The sequence below is a fragment of the Athene cunicularia genome (genome assembly GCF_003259725.1).
Source record: "Athene cunicularia isolate RWA chromosome 3 unlocalized genomic scaffold, athCun1 chr3_part1, whole genome shotgun sequence".
NCBI classification, from domain to species: domain Eukaryota; kingdom Metazoa; phylum Chordata; class Aves; order Strigiformes; family Strigidae; genus Athene; species Athene cunicularia.
In genome coordinates this window covers 69,563,894-69,578,938 of record NW_020799097.1, presented here as the reverse complement: position 1 = coordinate 69,578,938, position 15,045 = coordinate 69,563,894, and the positions used below count along the sequence as shown (strand labels likewise).

Below are 15,045 nucleotides of genomic sequence, written 5' to 3'. Positions count from 1 at the left end.
TCTCCTCTACAAATTCAAACCCCTCAATCTACACTATTCACAGCTAAATTTTATCTTTGTAAATATCTGCATCTCGCAGTGAAATCAGGGTGTTTACATGTATTGTCTGAATATAATTACTGCCTGACATAAAGCACACTGAAATTAGACATACAGCATAATCATCACTGGGGTTGCTAAAGCTACTTGTAACAAGAATACACAGCTCTACCATTTTCTTTTGTTGCTCTGCTGTATGCTTCAGAGAAAGTGGAAGAATATGTTCCAGTGATAAAGGAAGTCCATTCTAGGCCCAGATCGATCTATTCCAAAGACAAGTATCTAATTTTACCCAATGTGAAGCATGCCTAACATCAACTGCTTCTTTATACAGGATCAAATCCTCAGCTAATTATAAAGTCACTTAGCTATGGTGGAAGACTGGAACCACACCAGTTCATACAAAATAATGATCAGAGTTATCATTTGAGCAAGCTACACTGAAGTATAAAAAATGTAGTACCTGGAAATACAAAATTATGGTCCACACCAAGCCAAGCACAATAGAAGGCCTGCCATCAGCAATATCAGTTGAGTTTATGTTGACAAGCTTAATCTATATAGGAAAGAAAACATGTTATTACCACATACAAAGAATGCTAAAAATTCTGAAATTAATTTCAGATAGGTTTTAAATTTGTAATGCACTTTGCAATAAATCATGTTTCTTAATTAAAGAAAATAATTGAATGGTGAAGTTTCATTTTTTAGACAAGCATAGATCTAGATAATGGAAGATTTTTAAGACCATTGCATGCTATTATTTGTAAAAAAAAATAAATAATTAATTTCAAGCAGAAAAACAATTAAAATTACATAGAACCATTGTACAAACCGGAGATCCTCTGTATATGGACTAGCATGAAAAGCAAAGGGAAAAAGATGATACAAAAATAAGTTTTAAATGAGAAATTATTAGGTAAATGAATTAATTTAATTTTATAATGCAAAGAAATCGCTGTTTTGGCACATCTTACAAGACAATTAATAAGGAAAGTAAATACTCTGTAACAGATTTTAACGTATACAGGGGTTTCTTACTATAGCTCTAATAGATTTAATGGAAAGAGAAAAGTGAATTTAAGAATAAACAAGAAAACGAAAAGAAGGGGAGAAAGCATAAAAGAAAGATAAAGGAAAAAAGAATGCCACAGTTCTCCAATACCACCTCTCCCTTGCAAGACAAACCTGACTATAGTTCTTTTAAAACAAGAAAGAGTTGGAAAAAATAAGTTGTCCAAGGTCACATGAAGATTTTCAACAGAAATGGGAACAGATTCCATGACTCTTAACCTCCAAATGCTAATCTATAGTCTGAATATATTATCACACTAAAATAAGATCATAAAATAAAAGGCACTAAAGGAGGGCATAAAAAGTATATCATAAATAAATTAATGGTAGCTCAAGGAAATGGAATAAACCAGGTAGTATTGGAAAATTAGCAAATATGCTAATACTTCCTCAGCAAAACTAAGAGTTTGACACCAATCATGATATAAATATGAAGGGCTCCTAAAGTGTTCATGCACTGCAACCATGTTCATGGACAAAGGTTATGGAACAACCTTGGAGAACAGGTTAAAGAGAAGCAGGAGAATGATTTCATGTGACCTCATTTATCTCCCCAAAATAGAGAAAATACTGCAGTTCTCTGAATCAGAAGCTGGAAACCCACTAGATAATGTCAAGAGGGAAAAAAAAATGTTGTTCACGGCTGTGAAGCTCTTTTCAGAATTAAAACTCCAAAAGATGCTTGGGAAGAGGCAGAGGAGAAATCCCCATGGGTTATATTTCCAGTGCTCTCTACAAAGAAATCTGACAAAACTGGGAAATCTGGGAAAATTGACATTACTTGCTTCTCTACCTGTCAATAAGGAAAATTTTCTATTACCTACCTAAAAAAAATATATCAAGAGTCTCACTCTCTCTGCTGGACCAATTCCAACAGAAGTTTCTATTTTTTTGGAAAGTGAGGTTTTTCTTATATGTGGTACAGATCAAAAGATTTACAGGGACTCTGCTAAGCTTCTGCTTAGGCTACTCTTCACAGAAGCATAGTCTCTAGTCAAGTTATTGTGTTACTTTTGTCTTATACTCCATCAAAATTTATTTAAAGCCATAAATTAAACTTTTCAGAATCACAGAAGAAACAGTTTGGTCCAGAATGATAACTGTTAATTTCCAGCTGCATTTTGCAGTATTACAAGAGTATATGCAGAAGTCTGTTTGGACAGTGAAAATAGGAAGTTGATTAAATATGTAATAAACTTTACTTATGGCGAGCCCATGGAAGAAGGAGACCCTGTTGACACTCCCCAAAGCGCTGCATCTCCGCCCATCTCCATTTGTTCACCTTTGAGTACAGACCAGGGACTGCACTCAGCTGGTGAGGAAGCATTTGTTGTCCTAACAGCATCCCCACCTCCTCTGTGAGGAAAATGGTGCCAGACTGGATAGATGCACCCATCAGGCTGGATTCGACCTAGAGATCACCTGCTAAAGCACACCAATCTACCTAACACACTGTGTATTTCAACACTCTCTAGAACAAAATCTGGCATACTGATACAAAGTATATAAAACAATAACTAAGTCCAGATAGAAATACTCAGCAGAAGCAAGAATATGGTGCTCCATTTCTGGCAGTCTATCCTGATCATCAGCAGGGTCAGTTATCTAGCTGCACTGCTGTATTATTTCTGGGACCTAAACTGGGTCATTCAAAGTTTGAGTCATCCACTATGTTGTGACACGTAAACTAGGGAAGCATGGGGTCTTTGCACTTCACCCCAGCCTTGTCTTAGGTTATACAGGTCTCACCAGAAAGCAGCTCTCTTTGACTCCACTCTCCCTCAGACCGAAGATGATATGCATTGTATTAACAAACCGTACTACATAAAGTAGTGAAATTGTGAGCTAAAGCTGAATTTTGCTTTAGGAATATATTTGTCTTTGCTTTGGTTTATGCATTTTTCAATTAAAAGAAGTTCTCTTACAGATTTCTTTCTACAGGCATCTGCTAAGTTTCCCATATAACAGAAATATAATTAGGTCAAGATGCCATAGGATTAAAGAGAGGGAAAGAATGCCAAGATCCAACAACTACTGGTGTACAGCATTGTGGAGACATAAAATTCATCAGGTGCTACATTGAGAAAAATTGAACAAAAATGCAGAAATTAGAAGAACAATGTATCTGCAATTTAATTAAAAAACTAGATAGATACAAGTCATTACAAGACAGAGAGAAAAGTCAGGGAAAAAGGTAGTAGATTGCTTTTATTTGACATTCATACCTAGATAACAATGAGTTTCTAGGTTTTCTGTCTTTTGATAAATTTATAAATTATTTTGTTTCATTTCTAAAATGGCCACAGCACTGACTTTGCCAGAATCAATCCAGGAAAAAGTCTTAAATCCCGACAAGCTAATAAGGGGTCATACCATTCTAAATTTTCTTGTCTATACTTTCAAGGAGTAGAGCTTTGCATGTATAACCTAGTGAAATCCATAAATCTACTCTTTCAATTATAAATGAATGCCTCCACTGAACTGAAGGTCATTGTTCTTTGCTGAGAAAAGCAACAGGAAAGTAGAGAACATGAAGAGCTCGAGAGAATATTAAAAAAAAAAAAAAAAAGAAGAGAGACCATCCTAGGTGATTCTAACTAGAAAAATTTTAAAAAGGAGTTTTACCCCATACATTGTTACATATTAGTGTTGGATCTTTCATTTTTACTTTACCGCAGTTTTCAGGCACTGTGTAGAAACTGAAGACTGCATACACAGCGCAAATCTTGGAGAATAAGAACAGGAAGGCGGATACAAATCATACATCTAAGGAAAGAAAGAAGAAAAGAAGGAAAAAACAGGACTAAGAGCTACCAAACTTACCCGTCTTCCTTCTAGAAACTTAAGAGCTGTGCCAATGTTGGCAACCCAGTGAATTCTCTTCAGCTGACGTCCCTGCTCACAAGGCTAAAAGAGAAAGAACAGGGTAAACTCCGAGTACATACTATAGTCTAACTTACATGCAAAAATGTACAGTCAAATTGTATCCTTGCATATACCAACAGGGAGGACTAACAGATAGAGGGGACATAAATGTGATACTTCTATTATAAAAATGTTACATATGTCTTAATAACCTCAGGATGCAAGCTGTCAGCTTCATCCCAAAAAACTTCCTCAAATCAGAGAACTGTTTTTCTTATGTAAAGTAAACTACTACTATTTTTATAGACACACACATATATGTATTTGAGAGAAGGCAACATTCACTCAAAATATTTCTGCATGCAAAGCAGACGTCAAGGTGGTTGTTATTTTTAAAAAAACAGGCTGTAGTGAAGACATTTTACCAAGAGATTTTTCATCCATTCTCCTTAATACTTTGCTGGTGACTAAATAACCCAAACAAACCCTCACCAAACAATTAATTTTGCTGAACTTCAGACATGTTGGCTAAAAAAAGACAGAACTCTTTGAATTAAATCAAGAACATATCATCGGCTCCTAATACTCTACAGTGGAATTAAATTCCCCACTGAATCTTATATTGTAATGCAAATATTTAACTACTACCATTTAAATTTGTGTTCATAAAGTTACAAATGGATTTAACAAAGGCCTGCTATAGATGATGAAATTCCTCTTGCAGTTACCACAGAATATGATATTATGGTATACATAACCTTTAACTTAACCAGACATTATTCTGGTTCTGTAACATTTTTTGGCTTTCACTAATTAATATAGGCAGGATACAATCCAGTGCTGTCATTATTTGTTTTACTACTTCTGTTTTGCCACAAGAGGGAGACTTTCTGTCTTAGACGAACAGAAACAGAAATAGGTGTATTTCAACAGAGCACAAACACACTTGAAAGTATAGATCTTTTCCCATCTTACAGTAAAGTATCTAATTTTGGGTATCACCTGCAATCACAACAGACATTAAATATGAAAAAGAGGCAAAAGTGTGATACTTGCAATTTGCCTGCATGTGTGGGAACAGGTAATGTCTGAACCCTAGAGGAAGATGAATGACAGACTGTTGCCCTACTCCAGATGCTGCCATCCACTCTGCTAGCTGGCTTGGAAAAAGTGAGAGCCCTTGGCCTAAAACCCTTTCATTTTACTCCCCCACACAAAACTAGCCTGGCTCCCAAGAGACAGCCTATTGCCATGTACACAACGTGGCCTCTGCCCAAAACTTGAAAAAAACATTTGGCATCATTTAAGGTTCTTTAGAGTAGCAGAGCATCTGTCAAGGTAAATGGATATAAGACCCCATGAAATTTGAGGGGCCATTTTTTAATTTTTTTTTAGAGAGAAAGCCCTAAATTTCACAAGAAAAGACTGTCATTTCTTCAAGGTGTATAGAAACAACTTGCGTTTTGGACCTTTTTGTGTCTTAGTAATACCGAGATGAACTGCAAAGACTACTACAAATAAGCAATTTTTATGAACTACTAAGACAAAATTAATAGAAAATGCATAGAATTAAAGAATGTCAGTCTTTAATACTCTTTTGTTGTTGTTGTTGCTTTGTAACCAGATAGCCCACTCTGTAAATAAACTCATTTTGCTATGTAGCAGTGAGGCTTTTTACAGTATACAAATAGAGAAACGTATTTGAAAATTATATCCTAGAGTAGTTATGCAACTATCTTATATATCAAGAAGGAAGGAAGCTCTTACCAGCTTCTGTCCTGAAAGAACCTCCAAAAGGGCAATTAACATTACCCCATCTTTGATATCTTCAAACAGATCATTCACCAGCATGGGAGGATTGCGCTGAAAAGGAAGAAGATTTCAGATATTAAAAGTGTCACCAGCATTACATCCTACCTCCCTTCCTTTTGAACAGAAGCACAAAGAGAGTCTGGTCCCCTTCTTTGCATTTTATAATGTTTAATATCAATGTATCATTTAACCATTGCTTTGCCACCATATTGTTTAACAATTTTACATTTCTGGTGCAGGACTGTAACTCTAGACGACTTCTGCCACTAACGATACAATGGAAAAACCTCCTGATCCCTAAAACAAGCGAAAAACCACACCAACAACTACCCATGAGTCTACAAAATATGCACAACTTATGGATGTACTATTACAGTTATACTTCAACCTACCAGCATATTTTGCCTAGTGTTAGTATGTCAGAGGAATTTCACTCTCTCAGTCTGAGCAACACGAGGAGCTGTATGAACAAAGATCCCTAAAGCAGTGTAGCTGGTTGAGCAACGCTGCTACTTTCTCACAGCTGACAGTTGTTACACTAAGTTGCTGTATTTTCTCTCCTCTCCTCCAGGCCTTGCAGGCTTCCAGTGCTGTTAGCACTGTGTCAGCTTCTACTTAAGACAAATTGCTTAGCATATGTCTTTCCATTCACAAACACAGCAATGATAATACTGAAAAATATGCAAACAGATGATGTTTAGGGAATTTTGAATAGCAAGGTTACATCACTGAACTCTATCTTCTTAAATACATCCCCGTTTGTGCAACTATGGCTCTCAGCTGGTCAGTACTTTAATGATCACAAAATGTCTCACAGCCACAAAAAGTTTAAACTTGGTCCAGCTGAAATAAATGAAATAAACACCCTTTAGCTTCCATGACTTGTCAGCATTCATAGACCGGCTAAATAATCCTAATATTCATACCTGCTGATTCACTAAAATGACAATCAGAATACAAAATCCTTGAAATTACTTTAGGTTTAATAATTTATTTTCAGGGTATTTCTGAAAAAAAAGGATGCTTGTACAACAACTTGATCTATTACTTCTGTGAAAACACAGATTTGAAAAGATGAACATAACAAAGAAACACTGCTCTTGAAAAGGTAAAAATGTTATACGCATCAGGAGAAAGTAAAGGTTTCAAGTCTCCAAAATCAAAACATCCTGCCTTCATTGTTTGGCTTGAATGGACTAATATTTCAGTGAGACACAGTTTTGGCGTTAAGTGGAAAAAGAACTCTGCTGAAAGCAGACTTCATCCGAGATTTGGCATGCTCTAATAGCCACAATAATAAGAAAGTCTATTTTCTCGTGTATTTAAAGTAAAGTAAGCAGCATTACAACTCATTATGAGGGCATATTTAATCAATGTTCTTTTTTACTTCCTAGCAATGCAATAGATAATGGATCATGTTCCTCCTTAATATAACCCCAAAGAAATCAATGGAGCAAACAGGTAATTGGAGATTAATTTGTCCCACTCTTGCATCACAGGCAGTTGACATAAATGCAATTAATTTTCCTCACCTTCTGTTATAATTTCCTGTTTGAAGTTTGGAGCAGCTTTATCGGTCTTACTGCATGATATAATACTGAAGAATTATGTGCTAAAATAATCCAGCAATAAAGACGATTATAAGCAGGTGCCATTCTAATCCAACAGGAGGTGAAGGCCTTAAAAAAAAAAAATCTCACCACCTATCTAAATGCCCCAGTAGTGAGGTTCATCTCATGAAATTCACTCTATAGTAATGAGGAGAAGCAGGTTCCTATAGAGGGCAACTTAAGATAAATTTAAATGGAAGGGTGAGTTTTACAGCGCACTGTAACCCTGGCGCCCATAATGTGCCCGTCAGACAAGCCATTTGAGCACAACACAGCTCCCTTCCAGCTTGAGCAGTTTGGTATTCTTACTCTCAAATCAGTGTTCAGACCAGAATTTGCCTCATTCCAACATAAAGTCAAAAGTCATCTGGAACTCATATGCAAACCAAGCCTGGAAGTACCTGTGGTTTCCACAGTGTATAGCTTCACACTACAGACAGAAACCTCTGATCACCCATCAATGATTCACCGGTCACTTCTCAGTGACAGAAATCACAAAAACTAGATTTGTACCTTAACTGAGGCATGGTACTAAGGTAAAGCAGAGAAAGTATTCCTGAAGACATTATCCAAGTAAATTATACGGGTTTCAGCTGGGGTCAAGACATAAATTAACACCTAAATTAACATGAATCAAATATTGGTTTGGGGAAAACTAGAGAAAGCATTAAGTATGAGAAAGCATTGGATAAAATTAGAAGCAGCAAAGAAACCATCAAATGACTTACACCAAAGTTAGAAAGACGTGCTGCTCTTAAGTGTGAGGATCACAATTGTCTATAAATCAGCAGGCTGAAATGTACTTTTTATCACTGGAAGGCTGCATAATTACAAACACTGCCAGTGTTTAGCAGCACACACCATGTACCTTAACACCAATAAAAGAGGAACAAAAGGCAGGTACAACAGCTGTGTCACAAGATCTCCTGTATGAGACTCTTCTAATATGGAAAATTAGTTAATTATACAGACTGACAAAAAATTTCTCCATAATACACTTTACAAGTTAATGTTTTTCACTACTCTGAAGATGTTAACACCTAATTACAGGGAGGTAAGACCCTCATTTTGTTTCATAAATCACTTTTTTACTACTCTGGGCACATAGCATAGAATTTACCCTATTATTATGACTCCAGTCTCTCTCAGAAGTATGGAATAAGTTATATTTTTAGTGGCATATATAGAAGAATAGATTCCTTTTTACAGAAGGATTCCACAGGTACCAATCTTATTTCCCATGCTGATACAATTCAGGAAGATATACATCCACTCGCTGATACTGGAAAGTTATAATAATACACGCTTTTACTGTATATGGACCATGGCACAGGATGACTCAAGCTACCTGACTGTTTTTTCCAGGCAGATCCTTTGCTGAAATTAACACAACATCTTCTGTTGGAATGGATAAATACCGGCTCCTTGGCTGCGACTATAATGTCAAATGAAATGAAAGGAGAAAGTGAAGCTGTACACTGCTTACTTATTAGCTTCCAGAGAAGAAATGGATTTTTTAAGCTGTATTCAATTAAAATCTATTGAATTTTTTTTTTTTTTTTTATTCTGGAGACTCAACAGGACTTAACTCCTATTCAATTGTCTTAATGCACTTCCAAAATACTAACTGTAAATCAGTTAAAGAAAGGAAAGAAAATTAACTTACAATTTTGTAATCTTGAAAATTATTAATGTACTCCAGATTTTGGGTTTTGGCATACAAATGTATAGCTCTAGCAATGCAATCAACTGCAATGATCCTAATACACTATATTTGGAATGTCCATGCAAAGAATTTAATGAAGTCATTTTAAACCAGAAAAAAAGAACAGAAGTAACATCTCAAAACCCTATAATACTACATAAAAGCTGTTATTTATAAACTTCTTGAACAAAATTCTTGGGGGGAACTCAGAATATACTTTGACGAACAATTAGACATCTACAGCTTGCCAGGTCTACATTAACATTTCAGATGCCTTGGTATTTGATTTTGGTTTTTCGTAAGCTTCTTCAAGAAAGCAAAATAATACTAATGACACACTGCACTGCATGTATTCTATTAAACACTCATTTATTGCAGTATATACAACCACAGTAGTGTAGTTTATAGTGACATGGACATTTAGGAACAGTCATGTCACAAAGAGGGAGGCACACTCAGTACAAGTAAATTCATGTGCTCTGTAGGAGGAATACGAATTAACTGGGAATGAATCTTAAAGGTTAACGTACCAGATTTTTTCCCATATTAAATATTTATTTAAGTAACTGTGTTTAGAACTGATCACAAATCAGAACTGATGAGGAAATGCTTGGCTTAAACTTGTTGCTCTTACAAACTTGCCTAATTTGCTGTAGTGATCAGGAAATATTCTGAGTGATTTAAAGAACGAACATCAGTACATATGAAAAGTATTTGACTGAGAAGCCTCAAAAAAAGGAGATTTATAACTGACCTGCAATCTCTAGACATTCCTCCTCTGACATATTAAAATAAATTTTGTAAAATCCAAACCTCAGATATGGAACAAATGTACATTTGCTAGGCTTTCACCCTTCCATTCTAACACTTTATTGCATCTCATTTCGCATTTGCATCTTTGCTACAGGAATCTTTTCCTCACATTCTATACTTCTGCAAAGAATAAATCATACTATACAAACAACAGTATCTGCATCATAATGAATGCCTATGCAAACATTGGAAACTAACATTGCTACATTAATTTTCAAATATTGTTTCAAATACTGCTGAAAAAATTTGTGAAAACCTACCCACACGCACAAACAGGAACAAATCGGTGTAACTACTGAATTTGCCTCTGCAGCGGAATACATGTGGGAACAGGAAGTAGAACATGAAATTTCAGAATTACTTTGTAATAACTGGCCCCCTCCTCTGCCCCAATTTAATTTGTAAATCCTTAAACAGATCGATTTTCATGTTCTTTCCTGTTAATGACTATTTCTGTGATTAAATTCTGAGGGGCTCAGCTCTAAGTTTTATATTATAAGTTTTGTCACACAAATTAATTTAACATTCACTGTTTAACATTAGAGGTTACATGAAATACCAAGTGAAAACATACAGTGACTGCTGGAGTGGAAAAATTTTCCTCAAGATGCAGTTAAGATGGACATCAGCTTAAATTTTTTCTGTGTCAGTGACTAAGATACTGGAAGCCTCTGTTTTCCCATTTGAAAAAGCCAAAACCACACAGAAATACTCAGTTAATTGATGAAAATTGATGAGGTCCTTGTTTAATGACCAAGTTCCATTCTAAGAGCAAACTACCATCACTGACAGCACTGTGTGTGAGAGCTGTAAATCTTGATGTATCCATTTCTTTTTCTCTCTTTTTTTGCTATAATACATACCATTTTGTAATTTCAAAAGACTTAATGTAAGTTTTAATGCCCAGGTTTAATTCAGCATTAAGAAAACACTGCATAAGCATAATTTTTAAATGTTCATCTATTCTTAGTTTTATTTTTATTTGATATCTATCCTCTGCTTTTGTTTATTGATGTGTGCATCCTATTAATGGAAATACAAAATTAATAATAATTTATTTCAGTATGTATTTGTTGTTCACTCTATTTGGTGAGTTTACAATACTTCATTGAGTACAAATACTGAAGTTACCCCTATACCTGGGAATAAAAGTGTTATTTGCTTGGGTTAAACCAATTTACACTCTGTGTTCCAAAACTTTGAAACTACTGCTTCCCAACACTTTCATCAAAGATGACAGAAGCAATAAAAGGTATATGCCTCTGCTTTTTTTACAAAGGCATGTTTTTCATCTATACTCATCTAATGAACTATCTAAAAAACTGGCATAGACAATGAAATGAAAAACATTTAAGTAATTGCTGTTCTGAATGGATGTAATATCTCCTTTTTGAAATATTTGGTGTAATGTCATTCTGTATTTTAAACTTAGACTTTGAAAAGATGCCTCAGAAGATACTCAGAAGCATACTCAAATTATTTCTATGTTTTTGAAAGCTGAGACTGAGAGGGAGGTCCAGTTCTATAACCTTAGAGAAATATGAATAAATAACATGCAGTTAGAAAAATCCTTGGGCTTTTACACAGACATGTCTCATTTATTATTTATCATTAGTAGGACTACACAGATGCACAAAAATTAAACTGGATAGCCAGAAAATAGATTACATTCATTTGATAGGTTGTGACCCAGTTTCTGCAAGTGGGTGGCAGAGAAAAGAGATGATTTCCAGTTGATGAGTCTCACCAGATTCCTGAGTCAGAATCACAGAACAAATTCAGCTGGGGTTAGGGAGACAGACAGCAGAAAGACAGATGCAACCCAGTGCTACCAGCTGACTCAAAATGAAGCTGCATTATACCACCTGCTAGTTATCATACTTGCAGCTCTCTCCTCTGTGTTCATCCCTTGTGGAGAGCACAGCTTGCGCCAGGGCTGTTTTACCTCAATCTTTCTTTGAGGTGTCCCATAATTAGCTGATGCCAAGTCTTTTACCTGGCTTCTGTTTGTGAAAGAACATACCTTTGAATTAGAAAACATAATTTTTAAAAGATATCATTCTATTGTAAGAGCAAGAGAGAAAAAATAATTTGTACCTCACTCCTACTGTCTTTAATAAAATCCAATTCATAGAATCATTTAGGTTGGAAAAGACCCTTAAAATCATTGAGGCCAAAGCGTAACACTACTATGTTCACCACTAAACCATGTGCCACATCTACAGGTCTCTTAAAATATCTCCAGGGATGGTGACTCAGCCACTTACTTCCCTGGGGCAGCCTGTTCCAGTGCTTAACAAATCTTTCAGTCAAGAGATTTCATGGTACTCTCATTTCATCTACCTGTTTTGTTCATTCTTATTTATTTGTACCTACATTCTCAAACCCATTCCTAACTTTACAGTTAAAAAGTCAAAAATTATTTTTAAAAATCTACTTCATGGACTTAACTTAGTTATTGAATTGGTTTCTCTTTCAATTAGAGCATTACTTTTTAGAAGAAAAGCATACACTAAGATCTTAAAGATTAGCAGTGAAGAATTTTTCACTCATAGCAAAAACCCTGACAAACTATCATATCCTGCTTTATATTCCCAAACTATTAATTGTTCTTGGTTCTACCTAACACAATCCAATCGGTGCTGCATTTCCATTTCTTTCAAACCACTACCCTTCACAATGTTAGAAACCACTCTTTCTTTAATCCTTCTTTGCTTTACTCAACTGACACAGTATAAGGATGAAAACTCTACCTTAGCAGAGTTTCCCTCCCTTTGCCATCAGTAAACCCATCTTTCAAATTGCTAGAGTGAAACCCCACCAACCTCTGCTTAGAAAACATTAATTTTCCCTGGTTTTGAGATTTCATGGAGATACCAGAATTTTTTTAAAAACATTCAAACTTACTCATGATGGAACATTCCTCCAGATAGCTATGGTGTTAGTTACAGACACTTTAATTATAGTTTTTAGTTTTTTCTTATTTCCTCCTATTACATGTTCCATTAATAATTTTACTGGATTAGTAAAAATTGCAACTATTAACCTTTCTTCCAAAAATGAAAGGAAAGAAACCCAAAGTTTTCCAATAGTAGCCAAGAAAGAGAGATCCAATTTAAAGTGAAGTTCCTGTTAATTTTGAAGCTTCTGTATACTCAGTCAAATTCAGCACAGTAATTTTGGATTTATGGTGAGAAACAAAGACAAAATTCAAATCATCTGCCTACCAACTACCTCTTTCCTCCCCAGGCTCAACTTCATTCCTTCACTCCCAGCTCATCTACCCCACAGTGGCACAGAGATGGGGAATAGGGCTTGTGGTCAGCCCACAACAGCTCCTCTCTGCTCTCCCTTCCTCCTCCTTTTCTCCTGCTCCCGTGTGGGGTCCCTCTTGCTGGATACAGTCCTTCCAGATGAACCTGCTCCTGTGTGGGCTCCTCTCCACAGACTGCAGTTCTTGTCAGGAGCCTGCTCCAGCGTGGGCTCTGCAGGGGCCTCAGGGGAGTCTCCAGTCCAGCGCCTTGGGCTCCTCCCTCCTTCTGCTCCCACCTTGGTGGCTGCAAGGCTGTTTCTCATGCTTTTCCCCTTGCATCTCACTGCTTGTGCAGTATTTTGCCCTTTCTTAAAGACGCCTGCCTGGAGGCACCATCAGCTTGGCTGAAGGGCTCAGCCATGTCCTTCAGGAGCCAGCTGGAACTGGCCATGTCCAGCACGGGGCAGCCCCGTCCCCTCCTCACAGAGGCCTCCCTGCAGCCCCCCGCCACCAGCACCCCAACCCTTGCACACCCAGTCTGGTCCTACATCTCCTTCAGTATTATTTAACCCCAGTGTAACTTCATTGGTTTTAACAGTCACAGTCCCAAATGTAGAAGCGTATATTGCTGTTTCTTTGCTATCGGTGTGAGGCCAGCGCTTCATGGTGTTCCATGCTAGGTACCATTTGGGCAGGTGCTGCACATTTTATTGGGTTCACAGATGAGAGCAGAATGCAGACACAATGCCGTCTATGAGTGGATCTCCTTCCACTCCAAGGGTTTTTTTTCCTTATCACATTTAAAAGGACTCCATACAGTGGAGATGTTACAGGTTTCCAGTTTCTTCTGCAATAATAAAACCTTCAACAATCTTTTACAAGAATCAAATAAGCTAAATATCAAATTTCTGGGTTACAATTTGGAACACGAGTGCAAGGGGAGTCCTGTGCATTTCACAAACCCATCAGTATTTTCTACAGCTGTGATGAGCTCATAAAACGTATTTCCACACTTTCCAAAAATATGACTAACAAAGATTTAAAAGCTTAAGCTTTAAAAACTTAAAAATTTGAATGGCATGGGTCACTCCCCTTCTGTTAAATCTAATCTCTATAATCTATAAACAGTGCTTCTCCTGTGGCAGCGTAACAGCATAAATGGGAAGCAAAGCCTGCTAATCTATACATCTGACAGGCAGTGAGGCAAACTTGATGACAGACATCAATAAAAGTATCACTTTCCTGTTGAAGGGTGAACTAACACAAACCAATGACTAGAGGGTGGCTCAGGAATCTGAAAGTGAGGGCTGTTCCTGGTTAACTGCTTGGTTAGAATGTGAATATTTAATTAGCCTTTACAACATCAGACCCATTAAAGAAATATATGTCTACATCACACAAGTCAAAAGGTTTATCTGAGCCCTTATGGCCCAAAGGGACTAGTACAGTGAAGATAGCATTCACAACTCTCAATCCAGAGTAAAATCTCTTAATGGAACTTCTGCCACAACTTTGTCTCTTCCCAGTATTAGTCAGGTATTACTAGCAAATTATCATTACACACACAAACACACATACATATACCTAATAATATGTACATAGTTCTACTTGTCAAATATTATCGGGTATTACTGATTAATGACAATACAGTTAAGAAATAGAAGAACATAGAGTTCCCTGACACATGTTCATAGCCCGCTTTACTAACACTTCAGCAAATACTGAATGTCTTTCCACCTTGTCTGAAGTAAATGGAATATACATAGAGTGCTTAAATTCTCTGCTGTACAGGGTCCTTTTCCAAATTATTTCAAAGAGAATGGGGCGACAGACCTCATTCCCAGCAAGGATCCACTGTCAAGAAGTCCTGAAAA

General features: G+C 36.5%; 1 protein-coding gene across 1 annotated transcript in view; it reads right to left on the bottom strand.

The window, feature by feature from the left end:
- SYNE1 (spectrin repeat containing nuclear envelope protein 1) overlaps positions 1–15,045 on the bottom strand; it is a 317,817-nt gene that overhangs the window by 246,072 nt on the left and 56,700 nt on the right. The window contains exons 5-8 of the mRNA XM_026844552.1: positions 5,746–5,841; positions 3,937–4,020; positions 875–895; positions 503–595 (exon numbers count right to left, since the gene is read on the bottom strand). Of these exons, the coding sequence (XP_026700353.1) occupies positions 503–595; positions 875–895; positions 3,937–4,020; positions 5,746–5,841 (294 nt within the window). The remainder of the gene's footprint in view (positions 1–502; positions 596–874; positions 896–3,936; positions 4,021–5,745; positions 5,842–15,045) is intronic.